This window comes from Corythoichthys intestinalis, chromosome 16, assembly GCF_030265065.1.
Source record: "Corythoichthys intestinalis isolate RoL2023-P3 chromosome 16, ASM3026506v1, whole genome shotgun sequence".
NCBI lineage: Eukaryota > Metazoa > Chordata > Actinopteri > Syngnathiformes > Syngnathidae > Corythoichthys > Corythoichthys intestinalis.
Window position 1 is genome coordinate 25,537,918 of NC_080410.1, and position 14,701 is coordinate 25,552,618.

The 14,701-nt window shown below is 40.3% G+C and overlaps 1 protein-coding gene across 2 annotated transcripts in view; it reads right to left on the bottom strand.

Annotated features, from left to right (window-relative positions):
- Positions 1-14,701, bottom strand: part of LOC130904637 (cytohesin-3-like) — a 52,575-nt gene that overhangs the window by 9,558 nt on the left and 28,316 nt on the right. For both annotated transcript variants that reach the window (XM_057817546.1, XM_057817545.1), the window contains exons 3-10: positions 14,610-14,674; positions 12,320-12,386; positions 12,063-12,181; positions 10,930-11,010; positions 10,543-10,655; positions 8,092-8,240; positions 7,900-8,011; positions 95-171 (exon numbers count right to left, since the gene is read on the bottom strand). In XM_057817546.1, the coding sequence (XP_057673529.1) occupies positions 95-171; positions 7,900-8,011; positions 8,092-8,240; positions 10,543-10,655; positions 10,930-11,010; positions 12,063-12,181; positions 12,320-12,386; positions 14,610-14,674 (783 nt within the window). The remainder of the gene's footprint in view (positions 1-94; positions 172-7,899; positions 8,012-8,091; positions 8,241-10,542; positions 10,656-10,929; positions 11,011-12,062; positions 12,182-12,319; positions 12,387-14,609; positions 14,675-14,701) is intronic.

The window sequence follows — 14,701 nt, forward strand, 5'->3', positions numbered from 1 at the left end:
ACGTCCAATCTATTTGAACTGGGAGGCCTCCTAGTTCAAATAGATTGGACATCTATCGGCGTCAGTGGTAGCCAATGAGTTACAAAGCACTCACTGTTGTGTATTCAAAGTAGTAGAGGCAATTGTCGGTAAGGATGAACCACCGCCGCTTCCAAGTTTTCACTCTGCCGCCTGATGACGAGACCAAGAAAAGACAGGAATTTTTAAAACTTTTCAATCATTCCACTTTAGTTTTGTGATAAAGGGTCTGTAATATTTTAGCTTTTGCAATAGATTGTTTTTTCTTCAATTTTACAATTTTGACAGGTTTTCTCTTCTGAACTTAAGCGCTAAAGTCAAAATTGCGACAAGCACAATAGCTGACTTTTTGACAAACCAGAGCTGCAAATATGGCGCCTCATGTAGTTACTAATTTGCCAATATCTAATCTGCCAATATTGTGCAATTATTTCAGGAACAGAGAGCTGGAAGTTAATTACAGTTGTACCTCGACATACGATTGCTTCGACACACGATCTTTTCGACAACCAAAGTAAAATTTGACTCCCCATTTGTTTCTACATCTGACAACAAGCTCAAAATAAGACGATTTATGACAGCGCGGCAGTTTCTTGGTTTTCCTGCAAAACGGACGCACAGTGGATTTTCTTGTGAGAGAAATGAACATGGGTTCCAAGAATGTTCGTGCAGGTGGTGAATAAAGGAAAAAGGTGAGGCTTACCATTGAAATGAAGATGGAAATATTAGAAAAATATGAGCTTGGTGTGCAGGGTTGCCACCTTTCAGAAATAAAAATAGGTGACCACCCCCCTCTCCCCCTCCCACGCCCAAAGCTGTATAGACGGGGAAAAAAGGGACATTCCCAAAACTCCTAAAATGCATAGAAATGTATCTTTACATATATATTCCGTATTGCTTCAATACGGAATGTGCATTTTAATTCCCGAATACGGATCGTTCCTTATTTCAAGGGACGGGTGGCAAGCTTAGTGGTGTGCGCGTCCATGAACTGGCTCAAGAATATGGCCGTAAAATGTTTACCATCTCGATGGTCTCCTCTGACCGCCATTTGCCAGTCCTTATAAGTTAAGGTGACAATATTGTTGTGGCAACATTGACAAAAAAAACCCCAACTTCCTCAGGTTTTTAATCATTTATTTCAGAACTTGTGCAACACAACATGCCTACTGTCCGCTGCACCGGAACATGAAAAGTAAAAGTAAAATGTCCTCTCTCACGATGTCAAGTCAGCCACATACAGGTACAGCACGCAAAACACATCAGCCACATTACAACCCGATTCGTTACATTATGACAGTTATTATTATTATTACTTCTATTATTATTCCAATTTTTTCTTCTGTAGCCGGGGGTCGGACCACCAAGGTCCCCGCCTTTGGCTGCAGCCCAAATCACTACGCACCCGACCCCTTTGGCCCTTCCCGCAGGCGGTAAGCCCATGGGAAGGTGGACCCACGTTGCCTTTTAGAGCTGAACCCAGCCGAGCCTATGGGTACAGGCCCGGCCAACAGACACTCATGTTCGAGCCCCGCCCCCAGGTCTGGCTCCAGAGGGGGGCCCCGGTAACCCGCGTCCGGGCAAGGGAAACCTAAGTCCGTTAATATTCATCATAAGGGGTCATTTTGAGCCATGCTTTGTCTGGCCCCTCACCTAGGATTTGTTTGCCATGGGTGACCCTGCCAGGGACTTTAAGCCCCAGACAACATAGTTCCTACGATCATTGGGACACGCAAACCCCTCCACCACGATAAGGTGATGACTCTCGGAGAGGAGATCAACAGGCGGATCGGTGCAGCGTCTGCACTGATGCGGACTCTGCACCGGTCCATAGTGGTGATGAAGGAGCTGAGCCGAAAGGCGAAGCTCTCGATTTACCAGTCGATCCTCCCCTCACCGAGCTATGGGTCATGACTGAAAGAACAAGATACTGTATACAAGCGGCCAAAATGAGTTTCCTCCGCAGGGTGTCCGGGCGCTAGGGTGAGAAGCTCGGTCATCCAAGAGGGACTCTGTTTCGAGCCGCTACTCCTCCACGTTGAGAGGAGCCAGCTGAGGTGGTTCGAGCATCTGGTTCGGATGCCTTCAGGACGCCTCCCTGGAGAGGTGTTCAGGGCATGTCCCACTGGTGGGAGGCCCCGGAAACGACCCAGGACACGCTGGAGAGACTATGTCTCTCGGCTGGCCTGGGAACGCCTTGGGATCCCGCCGGAGGAGGTGGTTGAAGTGCCTGGGGAGAGGGAAGTCTGGGCTTCCCTGCTAAAACTGCTGCCCCCGCGACCCAACCCCGGAATAAGCAGCGGGCGGGCGGACGGACGGACGGATATATATTACGATTTTTATTCATTTTTTATTTGTTTTGCTCTATGTAATTTCTATTTGTAACTGTACCAGCAGTATTTGTTAAGGATTTAGTGTAGGTTTTTGGGATGTGGAATGAATTAGTGGAATTATAATGTATTCTTATGGGAAAATCCTGCTCGACATAGGACAGTTTCGACTAACAAACAAGGTCAAATTGGAATTGAACAAATGAACTTCGTATGTAGCGGTACCACTGTATTATGTTTCTGTGTGACATGCGTTAGATGGCGATAGAAGTCTAAGGTTTATGATTGCCAATGGCACTGAATGAGTTAATTAAGTATGAAAGCAGGTCTCAACACTAGACACACACACATGGTAATGTTGTTAATGCATGCTCGCTATTTAGAACAGATGAGTAATCCTCACTTTCCTTCTGCAGTCCAAAATAATGAATTAAAAATGTCCTATTTATGATGGCCCAATTACAAAAGCAGCTAGAGGAATTCTAGTAGTGGCCAAGAAGGGGAATGATTTACCCAACTACACATTGCAGGTTTTGGGATTTTAATTTTACAAATTAAATGTGAACACCCCACAAGAAAAAAAAAATTACATACAGTGGGGCAAATAAGTATTTAGTCAACCACTAATTGTGCAAGTTCTCCCACTTGAAAATATTAGAGAGGCCTGTAATTGTCAACATGGGTAAACCTCAACCATGAGAGACAATGTGGGAAAAAAAAAGACATAAAATCACATTGTCTGATTTTTTAAAGAATTTATTTGCAAATCATGGTGGAAAATAAGTATTTGGTCTATACCAAAAGTTCATCTCAATACTTTGTTATTTAGCCTTTGTTGGCAATAACAGAGGCCAAACGTTTTCTGTAATTCTTCACAAGCTTTTCACACACTGTTGCTGGTATTTTGGCCCATTCCTCCATGCAGATCTCCTATGCATGGAGGAATGGGCCAATGATGTTTTGGGGCTGTCGTTGGGCAACACGGACTTTCAACTCCCTCCTCACCCCGTGGCGTCAAAATGATAACAAGAACGGGGAGCAAAAATCCCAGAACCACACGGGGGGACCTAGTGAATGACCTACAAAGAGCTGGGACCACAGTAACAAAGGCTACTATCAGTAACACAGTGCACTGCCAGGGACCCAAATCCTGCACTGCCAGACGTGTGCCTCTCCTGAAGAAAGTGCACGTCCAGGCCGGTCTGCGGTTCGCTAAAGAGCATTTGGATGATCCAGAAGAGAACTGGGAGAATGTTTTATGGTCAGATGAAACCAAAATAGAACTTTTTGGTAGAAACACAGGTTCTCATGTTTGGAGGAAAAAGAATACTGAATTGCACCATACCCACTGTGAAGCATGGGGGTGGAAACATCATGCTTTGGGACTGTTTTTCTGCAAAGGGACCAGGACGACTGATCTGTGTAAAGGAAAGAATGAATGGGGCCATGTATCGAGACATTTTGAGTGAAAATCTCCTTCCATCAGCAAGGGCATTGGAGTTGAGACGTGGCTAGGTCTTTCAGCATGACAATGATCCCAAACACACAGCCAGGGCAACAAAGGAGTGGCTTCGTAAGAAGCATTTCAAGGTCCTGGAGTGGCCTAGCCAGTCTCCAGGTCTCAACACCGTATAAAATCTGCGGAGGGAGTTGAAAGTCTGTGTTGCCCAACGACAGCCCCAAAACATCACTGCTCTAGAGGAGATCTGCATGGAGGAATGGGCCAGAATACCAGCAACAGTGTGTGAAAAGCTTGTGAAGAGTTTCAGAAAACGTTTGGCCTCCGTTATTGCCAACAAAGGGTAGATAACAAAGTATTTAGATGAACTTTTGGTATTGACCAAATACTTATTTTCCACCATGGTTTGCAAATAAATTCTTTAAAAATCCAACAATGTGGTTTTCTGGGTTTTTTTCCACATTCTGTCTCTCATGGTTGAGGTTTAACCATGTTGACAATTACAGGCCTCTCTAATATCTTCAAGTGGGAGAACTTGCACAATTACTGGTTGACTAAATACTTATTTGCCCCACTCTATATACAGTATATGTGTGTGTGTGGGTGTGGGTGAACAAATATATACAGTACATATATTTAAAAATGTAAAGTTGTCCAACTCGTTTCTAATGAGGCTTAAATTTGAATTATGTAAGGTAAGCACATCAGTCATCTCCTGTGCTAATGGGTGTACATTTAAAACTTTAAATATGTAATCATTTTTGCATTTTAAAAAATGAATACAAAATCTGATTAATCGTGAGCTAACAACGGACAGCATGTGATTGATCTTTTAATTGCTTGACAGCATTAGTATTTTTGATAGAGTAGTGGGAGAGAAATCAAGGATTTTTTTTTGCGAAAAAAAAAAAGTGCTTATCTGCTATAAAATAATTTTAATCGCTTGAGAGCACTTATACATTTATACTTTATATACATACATACAACCCCATATACTAGTATATATATATACAGTATGGGAGAACAAGTATTTGATACACTGCCGATTTTGCTGGTTTTCCCTCTTGCAAAGCATGTAGAGGTCTAATTTGTATCATAAGTTCTCTTCAACTGTGAGGGACGGAATCTAATACTAAAAACCACAAAATCACGTTGTATGATTTTTAAACAATAAATTTGAAAAAAAGTATTTGATACATTACAAAAATCAAACTTAATATTTGGTACAGAAACCTTTGTTAGCTATTACAGATACCAAACATTTCCTGTAGTCTTTAGTTGCCTTGGCTGTGTGCTTTGGGTCGTTGTCATGCTGGAAGACCCAGCCACGACCAATCTTCAGGGCTCTCACTGAAGGAAGGAGGCTGTCAGGCAAGATCTGGGGATACATAGCCCCATCCATCCTCCCCTCAATAAGGTGCAGTCGTCCTGTAGCCTTGGCAGAGAAGCATCCCCAAAAAATGATGTTTCCTCCTCTATGTTTCACAGATTGGATGGTGTTCTAGGGGTTGTACTCATCCTTCTTTTTCCTCCAAACACGAAGAGCCGAGTTTAGACCAAAAAGTTCAATTTTGGTCTCATCCGACCACATGACCTTCTCCCATTGCTCCTCTGGATCATCCAGATGGTCAGTGGCAAACTTCAGACGTGTCTGGACATGCACTGGCTTCAGCAGCGGGACCTTGCGTGCGCTGTAGGATTTTAATCCATGACAGCCTAACGTGTTTCCGATGGTTTTCTTCGAGATTATTTTATCCATGATGTCCTTACACAGCTCTTTGGTCTTGGCCATTGTGGAGAGGTTGAAGTTTGTTTGTTTGTTTGTTTGTTTGTTTGTTTGTTTGTTTGTTTGTTTGTTTGTTTGTTTGTTTGTTTGTGCATGTGAACAGGTTCAGTTACTACCGGTAATGAGTGGAGAACAGGAGGGGTTCTTAAAAAAGAACTAAGAGCCGAAATATTTACTAGTTGGTAATGTATCAAATACTTATTTCATGCAGTCAAATACAGATTTTTTATTTAAAAATTATACAATGTGATTTTCTAAATTTTTGTATTAGATTCCGTCCCTCACAGTTAAAGAGAACTTATGATACAAATTACAGACCTCTACATGGCTTGCAAGTGGGAAAACCAGCAAAATCGGCAGTGTATCAAATACTTGTTCTCCCCACTGTATATGTACAGTATGTATGCTACATATATACACAGATATATGTATTTATATAACCTGTATACTGTATATATTACTTTATTGTATTATTATAGGAATAAAAATGAATGAATAAAGGAATAGGAAGTGACTCGTACTGTAAATCAACAGGAAGAGACTTGGAAATGCCCTAAAATGAACATGGTTATGGTTATGGTGTTATACTTATATAGCGCTTTTCCATGAAGTGCCTTGTAAATGCTTTCAACACCGGGAAGACTGGCTGTGAATGGACTGTTTCAGTGCCACTGACGGCGTTAGACGTCCAATCCAGTCAAAATGGATTGGACGTTAGCGCTGTCGATTGCAGCCAATGGGCTAACACAGACACTATTCTAGTGAAAGATTTTGGTAGCAACCTGTTGGTTCCTTTTTTTCCCATACAGTGGAACCTTTTTAAAATGATATATCGATTCTTGGCAGGAGCATATCAATAACCTTTTGGGATAGGATAAGAAGTATTGCAATACATCACCATTTCGATATATTGTACCACCCCTAATACATACATACATACATACATACATACATACATACATACATACATACATACATACACATATATTAGATATAGACAGGGGTGCACATAAGTGGTCCGCATGCGCGCATGCAGACTGGACGTAGACAAACGCGCTGGCCCTCAACTGCTTCCATACGCTTTTGCGTACCGATGGCTGACCACTGTATTTGCGGCGGACACGAGAAAATAACTTCTCAAAATGTCGTAGAGGCAGGCCACGTTGAGTAATTACTTCCGTCTTCCCCCACCCCGTCAAAAGACAGACAGACGACAGAAACGTCACCGGAGCTACCGAAAAAAAGGACTTTTGCTGAAAAGTGGCTACAGGGAGTACCATGGCTAGAAGCAAATGATGCTCGCACGGAAATGCGGTACAAAATGTGCCGTGAGAATCCCAATGTCGCCGATAAGAGCGGCGCATTTTATGTAGGGTCAAAGAATTTCAGCCATCCAAACTTTGAAAAGCACGAAAAAAACAGAGCATGTGGCAATTAAGCAAACTATCGATGTCAAACAGGACCCCACTCGCCCTATGGACAAGTGGCGGAATAGGGCGGAATAAAGGTAATGAACAGCGACATGCACTGACAAACGTGTTTTTGCTTGCATTTTACAAAGCTAAACATGGACGTTCAATGAGGTCTTATGAGGTGGACATCCCACTTTTAAAAAGGCTTGGAGTTAATGTGGGAGCCGCATAATGCCCTTTATTTTGAATTTGTGCTTTTTATTTCTTTACATTTCACTTCAAAGTAATGGCAATTTTGTTGTGCCAGTTGATGTTAATCAAGCATTAATTGTTAATATAATTAATTAAAGTTAATTGGCTCTAAGTAAAGCTTGTCATAAATGTATCGCATCAGGCGGGTCGGCTCTCAAGCTCAATGAGGACCAAGTCACATGTCCAGGTCCTCCTCTGAGAACCTGGGCAAAAAAATTATGTGAACCCCTGGATATATATATATAAAATACAAAAAGTGTTTCAAAATCAATGTAGCAACATAATATTCAGATTCCAACTTTTCTCAGTGCATATTTTTGCTTCCATTCAACATTTACATTTAAAATCTTCAGCCCAGAGTAAATCAACACAATATAAATTGATTTATAGACGAGCCAGTGAGTCAACTAAGTGGAAAATAATTGTTTGTGGCCATCGTAATTGTTTAATTAGCGTTAGAAGTAAATAAAGCAAAAGGTTGTTTTGAATAGAATCCAAGTGTTCTTGTCGCAAACTATTGTGCTTAAAATGTCCCGTTTTGCAAGTGCTTTGCCCCAACGTCCAGTGTTTGAAGCAGAGGAAAAAAAGTATTGATTTAGAAGTGACAGCTATTGATGAAAAAAGGAACTTAATTCCACAAACCTAATTTGAGCAGCCAACCCTCTCTGTCCGGGTTGAAGAACGTGTGCGTCAAGTCGTTCCCATCGTCCTCCGGAATTTTAAATGGTTCGCTCTTGATACTATCATACAGATTCTGGAAAAATCCCCATTCATTCTTTAGTCACTTTAAAACACTGCCCTTTACAGTAGAGATCAGAGGCCCGGCCCCCTCACCCTGAGCAGCTCCTCTGGGAGGTCCCCACCCTCATTGATGCCTCGGTTCATGGAGATGAAGCGCTCCACGGGCGGCTTGTCTCGTACGTTGGGGTTGTGCAGGCTGGTGTTCAGCATAATGATGGCAAATGACAGGACGTAGCAGGTGTCTGCGGACAGACAGTCCAACCGTCGGGTCGGGTTATTTCTCTAGTCAAAGATTAACTCACTCACCGACAGTGACGGCAACACACTTCCAATCATGTTAGACTGAGCAGCAAATGATCGCAACCAATTCATGAGCACAATCTCACTTCAATCTGTGAACATAGTTGGTGTAAATTACCATGTTTTTCAATGTTAAAATTGTCTATGTTGAATTCACACCACTGGACCAGAAAGTAATAGTTACTGTAGAATTTTTTGGTTACACTTTATTTATTTATTTTTATTATTCTATTATTTATTTATTTGCACTCTGTGTCAAAACACTGTCAATGATGACATGACACCTGTCAATATAATGAATGAGGGCTTATGACAGATGTCATTGAGTATCATTTTGTAAATGATGTCACTTTTGATGCGGTATTGAGATTTTTTCAAAAGCCTTGGGTTGGCATTAGAGTTTAGGAACTGTGTTAGGGTTAGGACACTTAATTACATCTGTCATAAGCATTCATTAATGTTCATGACAGTGTCATGTCATAATCATAACGGTCTTATGACATCTATTTCAAATAAAGTGTTATCGATTCTTATTGTACAGTGTTATCTCTACATACGAAGTTAATCCGTTCCAGGACCTTGTTTGTAAATCGAAACGTCGTATGTAGAGGTAGATTTTCCCATAAAATTAAATTACAATTCCATTAATTCGTTGCACAGCCTACACTATGTACTGTATATTGACAATAAAGGTCTATTCTATTCTATTATTCTAAATCCTAAATAAATGCTGCCGGTACTATTGCAAATAGCAATTACACAGAGCAAAACAAATAAATTAAGAATAAAAATCGTAATAGACAGATATAATATATATAATAATAGTTATATATAATAATAGTAATAACAATAATAATAATAATAATAATACCTGTAATAATGTAATGTATCAGGTTGTAACGTGGCGGATGTGTTTTGCATGGTGTAACTGAACGCACCGCGTGGCTGATTTGACAGAGTGAGAGAAGATATTTTACTTTCACTTTGCTCAACTGCGGCAGACAGTAGGCATGTTGTGTTGCACAAGTTCTAACAAATAAAGGCTAAAAACCTGACGAAGCTGGCGATTTTTTTGGTTGATGTTACCCCAAAAATAACTGTCACCTTAACCTATTAAGACTGGCGAACAGAGGTCGGAGGAGGACCGTCAAAATCAGACATTCTACAGCCGTACTGTCAAACCAGTTTAAAGACGGCACACCACGCTGATATTTTTCTATAATTTCCATCTTCATTTCAATGGTAAGCCTCACCTTTTTCCTTTTTTTTCCACCACCTGCACTAACATTCTTGGATCCCATGTTGATTTCTCTCACAGGAAAATCCACTAAGCATCAGTCTTGTGGGAAAACAAAGAAACTGCGGCGCTGTCATAAATCGTTATATTTCAAGCATGTCGAAGGATGTAGAAACAAATGGCGAGTCAAATTTTACTTCGAATGTCGAAAAGATCGTGTGTCAAAGCAATCGAATGTCGAGGTACCACTGTAGTTTTGTTTTATTTAGTTTAGAATATTTCACTGATCTTCAGTAGTTAGTTTTTGTGAGTTGTTACTGTGAAGTTGATGGTTGTTGTTTTTCTTATTAGATTTAATTTATCTTAAACTTATTAGTCTTACTTTAGTTTTTATTAGTTTGAGTATTAATTTTTCATACTTGGGTTATTTATCAGGTAAATCTCTACAAACTATAACGTATTTAAAAACATGTATTCTGTTCTGTTGGATTTTGCCATTTTGATGTATGCGTGTAAATACTGATTCTGGGGATAAAATATGAAAACGAGATTTGTAATTTCGATTTCAATACATTTTTAGTTAGTTAACACAATACAGTTTAAGGTAGTTATTGTTTTTCTCTCTCTTAATAAGGTTTTATTTCAGTTAACTAAAATAGGTTTTCATTTCTAGTTTTTGTCATTTGTTTCGTTTTCATTACCCACAATAACATTGACCACAAGACAAGTGGGGGTATGTCCATTTTGCTGATTGCGCCTAAATGCATTGAAGATAATAAAAATAAAGGCCAATTTCTTTTTTTCCGGACAAAAAAATAATTAAGATCTCATGCATTTAAAAAGAGTCTCTATCAGTAATGAGATTCGATGATGTTTGCATGAGTTAAAATGACAGCACTGATGTGACGCCAAGCAGGTCTGATGGCCCTCTGTTAATCAATCCTGTCTGACTTGTGTCAACCAAGTGAGTGCTTGTGTGTGTACATATGTGTGTGTTTGTGTGTTACCTGTGGACTGGAAGACGCCAGGATTGCACTGACAGTACCTGGAGGCAAACGCCTCCATCATACGATCGATCTTCTGAGCTTCGCCAGGAAGTCTGAAGCTCCACAGGAACTGCCTGCAACAGCAAGAAAAGGAGAATGATACTTTTAACTCATTGGCTCCCGTTGAAGGCGATAGACGTCCAATCCATTTTAATTGGGATAGGCTGGAAGCAAATGACGACGCCCCCAGTCAAAATAGATTGGACTTATACCGTCGTCAATGGTGGAAAATGAGTTAAGAGCCAATTTTTTTAGTTAACAATGCCAAGTCACAAAAGAGGAGAGGAGTGAATCATGAGAAAGTCACACTGCAATCTCCGCTAAGGCCTCCAGTTAAGGCAAACTGACCTTAAGGCCTGCACGAGGTTGAGGTCGGCAAACTCATGGAGCTCCACAAATGCTTGAAGCACCTTGATGTTGAAGTCATCCCTGACAAACAGAAACTCTCAAATTCAGTGGTAGGAAGTAACACAGTACTGTGGTAATGTAATCAACATGTTTTTTTTTTTGACTGGAAGCCACAAATTTTTCACTCCGGGGTAGTTGGAAAGATTTTTATAACATTTTTAAAAAGCCATTGTGTGCTACGACAAACCTGCTATGTTTGCACAACCGCTAGCTGAGTTTGTAGGGCTCTAAGGAGATTTTTGGGGGGCCAAGGAGTCTCCGTCCAATGTTTGGTAAAATTTCAAAAGAACATGTTAAGGCTATAGCCATGAGTATTTCAACATTTTTAAAAAGAATGGTCATCCAAAGTGTTCTACAATGAAACTGCTATGCTAGGGACAGCGCTGACAGACGTAGCTTCGAGTTATTCCTGGGAATTTATGCGAACTCTGTCTGCTGCTACGCTAGCATGCGGCTAGCCGCGTTTGTTAGGTTGTTGTGAGTTATTGCAGATGAACAAGTTACGTCTAGCCGTGAGTTGTGTAACCCATTTTCAAAAAGAACAGACATCCGCAGTGAGATACGACCAAGCTGCTATGCTAGGTCTAGCTCTGAAAAGCTGTTAGCCCCGAGTAACAGTGGAGATTTTAAGAGCAGTCCATTCACTGCAAACTAAAAAGTTGAACTGAAGTGGATTTTGCATCTTCTTTATTGTAGCAACTTTTTTTTTTCTAAGTGAAATGCTTTTACGGTTTCAGACTGGCTATGAACATACCTGTGGGACTGGTTGCATATGAATTACATAAACGCTGTATATGAATGTGAAGGACGCAACTCAGCATGTTGGTTTTTCCCATAACAAAACATCAGCATCTTTTAGTCAGTTGCGGCCTATACAGTATGGTTATTATTTTTCAATTGAATTTGTGTGGTGTGGCTTATAGTCTTTTACGCTCTATCAGTTGTGGCCTATACAGTATGTGTACTCTTTCTTCAATTGAATTTGGGTGGTGTGGCTTATAGTCTTATACGCTCTATCAGGCAGGATTTATGGCAATTCATTTTTCAGATATCAGTCCCTACATTGGACTTACCGTTCGCCCAAGTAGTCCCCAATGACAGTCTTATTAAGCCCCTCGCCTTTGTAGAGGAACTGTGCGATGTCCTCTGCTGTGTTTTGCAATAGATCGTTTTCCAGAAGGAACTGGATGCCCTATAAACACAGAAGTACCCTGAATGTCATTCTTTCATACTAAAATCTGTCATTGAAAATTCTCTTGCTTATCATTAAGGTATTCTTGAAAATATTAAATGTGCATTGAAAATGAATCATTTGTGGCCATTTTCTGACCTTTTTGGGGTCCATGTTGAACTTCTTCCTCCCCATGGCGATCTGTTTGTTTCTTTGTGTGGTTTTGCTGCGTAGAAACACGAAAACTTTAATTGTGTGGCTTTGACAACACCCTGTTGGCTCGACAACACCTTGCTGGCTTGCCAACAAGGTGTTTGTTGAGGTTGGTTTTACAGAGCTGTAGTAAAAGTTGTAATTGCGGTCGGCAGCGCGTTTTGCACGGGCCCCGCAGGGAGCTTTCCGCTTGGTGCAGGTCCCTCATGTTTGCCAAACAAGTCCAAAGCGGTTTGGCGGCTGCACCTGGGACGCGTGACCTCACTCCACCTCAATAACCAATCAGATGAAAGCCTGGCGTCTAGCTAATGTTTAGTCTGGGGGATTAGTGTACACACAGAAATACAAACCCACTCCTCACTTATACACACGCGGAGAAACCGTGTCGTAAATATTCTCCTGTTAAGCAGGGGCCCTATTCTTTTTCAGACATAAGAATAAAAAAATCAAATCATAGAGTGCATTGTAGGAATACTAACTTTTTATAACAAGTGAACTCATTGGTTGCCATTGACGGCGATAGATGTCCCATCCTTGAAACAGGAGGACTAAATGAATTGATTGGCCAATGATGCAATAAAAATTGATAAATTTGTGTTGTTTTACAATTCGTTTTTCTTCTGCTTTGTAATGCTACTTAGTCATGTAGCGTCTACATTTAATTATGCTTCTGATGTATTATTTATTCCTATTCCTCAAGTGTGTTCTTTCTGTCGGTCCTCTTAAATCCTTTTAAGTCCGGCTACATTTTTAATAACCACCGCAATATAAACATCCAAACACTCCCCTGGGACACAACAAAAGTGTTCCAGTATTAAAAGGCACTCAGAGCTATCATTCTGTGTGAATGTGCAGTCAAACAGGACTTTAGAATAATAACAATAAATATTTACCAATCTTAGGGCAGAAGAGTAAGTGAGTCTTTGACCAACTATGAGTACAAATAACTTGAAGTGCTTAAAAAATATTGTATTTCTAGTAGAGCTGTCTTGACTAGTCGACATAGTCTACGTCATCGATGATGTAATTGCGTCAACGAGCACAACATCCCATCGACGGTAAATGGTAGGGTTTAAAAAATATATATGCGTGGAACATTGAGAATAGTTGGACGCTCATTATACAAGCGGGAAAAGAGGCACAAAGCCAAAAAAGCGCACCAGAGTGGCCAAAACATTGAAATATTTCAACGGAGCAAAGGAGGGTACACTGTTGTGTCCCATCTCTTCAATGCCAAGCTTGGCTGCACGTCGGCCGTGATTGAACACTTACAGCGGCGTCACCCAATATTGATTTACGAAGACAAGAGACAACAAGCTGGCAGATCGTAAGTCCATTTAACTGACTAATGACATGTTTTATTAAAGTTACTAAGCCTGTCGCAATATGCAATGAGTCCATTTATTGCACGGTAAATAAAAATGAGGGCGGTAATTTTCACGGCTGCGTTTCTTAGCAGCGTGCGTGCGTGGATACATTTGTGCGTGCGTGTTGATGGCATATGAGACTCCAGTTCCTTTCACAGATGTTTATTGGTCATCAACACGCCGTAAAATTAAAGTTCAGACATACAAAATAAGTTAAAAGGTGACACTTCAAGCATGAAAAGTCGCTGGTTAACAGCATTTGCAAACAAAAAAATGAAAAAAAAAATATTACTGACACCACATCCAATGACAAAAAGTGCTTTTTTGCAGAGCGTAAAGCTTACGGTTAGCGGTTGTTTTGAATCATGTTGGAAAGGCGAAGTCAGTGTTCTGAATCTGTTTACATTCCATTCTTTTGCACTAGTTAATGCTATCAGCAATAGACATCATTGTTTATTTGCGATTTATTATTGTTATTTACATGTTTATTTGTACTTTAATAAAGAATTTAAGTGTTCCAAAATGTTTTTTTGAAAGAATAACCGTCAACAAAAATGTCATTGCTAAATTAGTTGATATATTATATATTAGATTAGTCAACTAATCGTAAAAATAGTCGGCAGACTAATCGGGAGAAAATTAGTCGTTTGGGACAGCCCTGATTTCTGGTCAATTTGTTGATGAAATGAATGTCTATGAGTGTTTTATTTTCCTTACAGAAAAATACATTTTTTTGGAAGGTAAAAAAATAAAAGCTAGGCGGTTTAAAATAAGATTAACATTTTGAAGCTGGAATGCCTGGAAGGCTTGAAAAAAATGAATAGTAACAATAATCCTAAGGATTAGATTGGACACTGATGGAAACTCACCTTTCTCCGACACATGTTAACTGCTCAATTTCCGTCATGACTTCTGCTATCTCGAACTTCAGCCGCTGCAGGAAAAAAAGTGTCTTGAGATG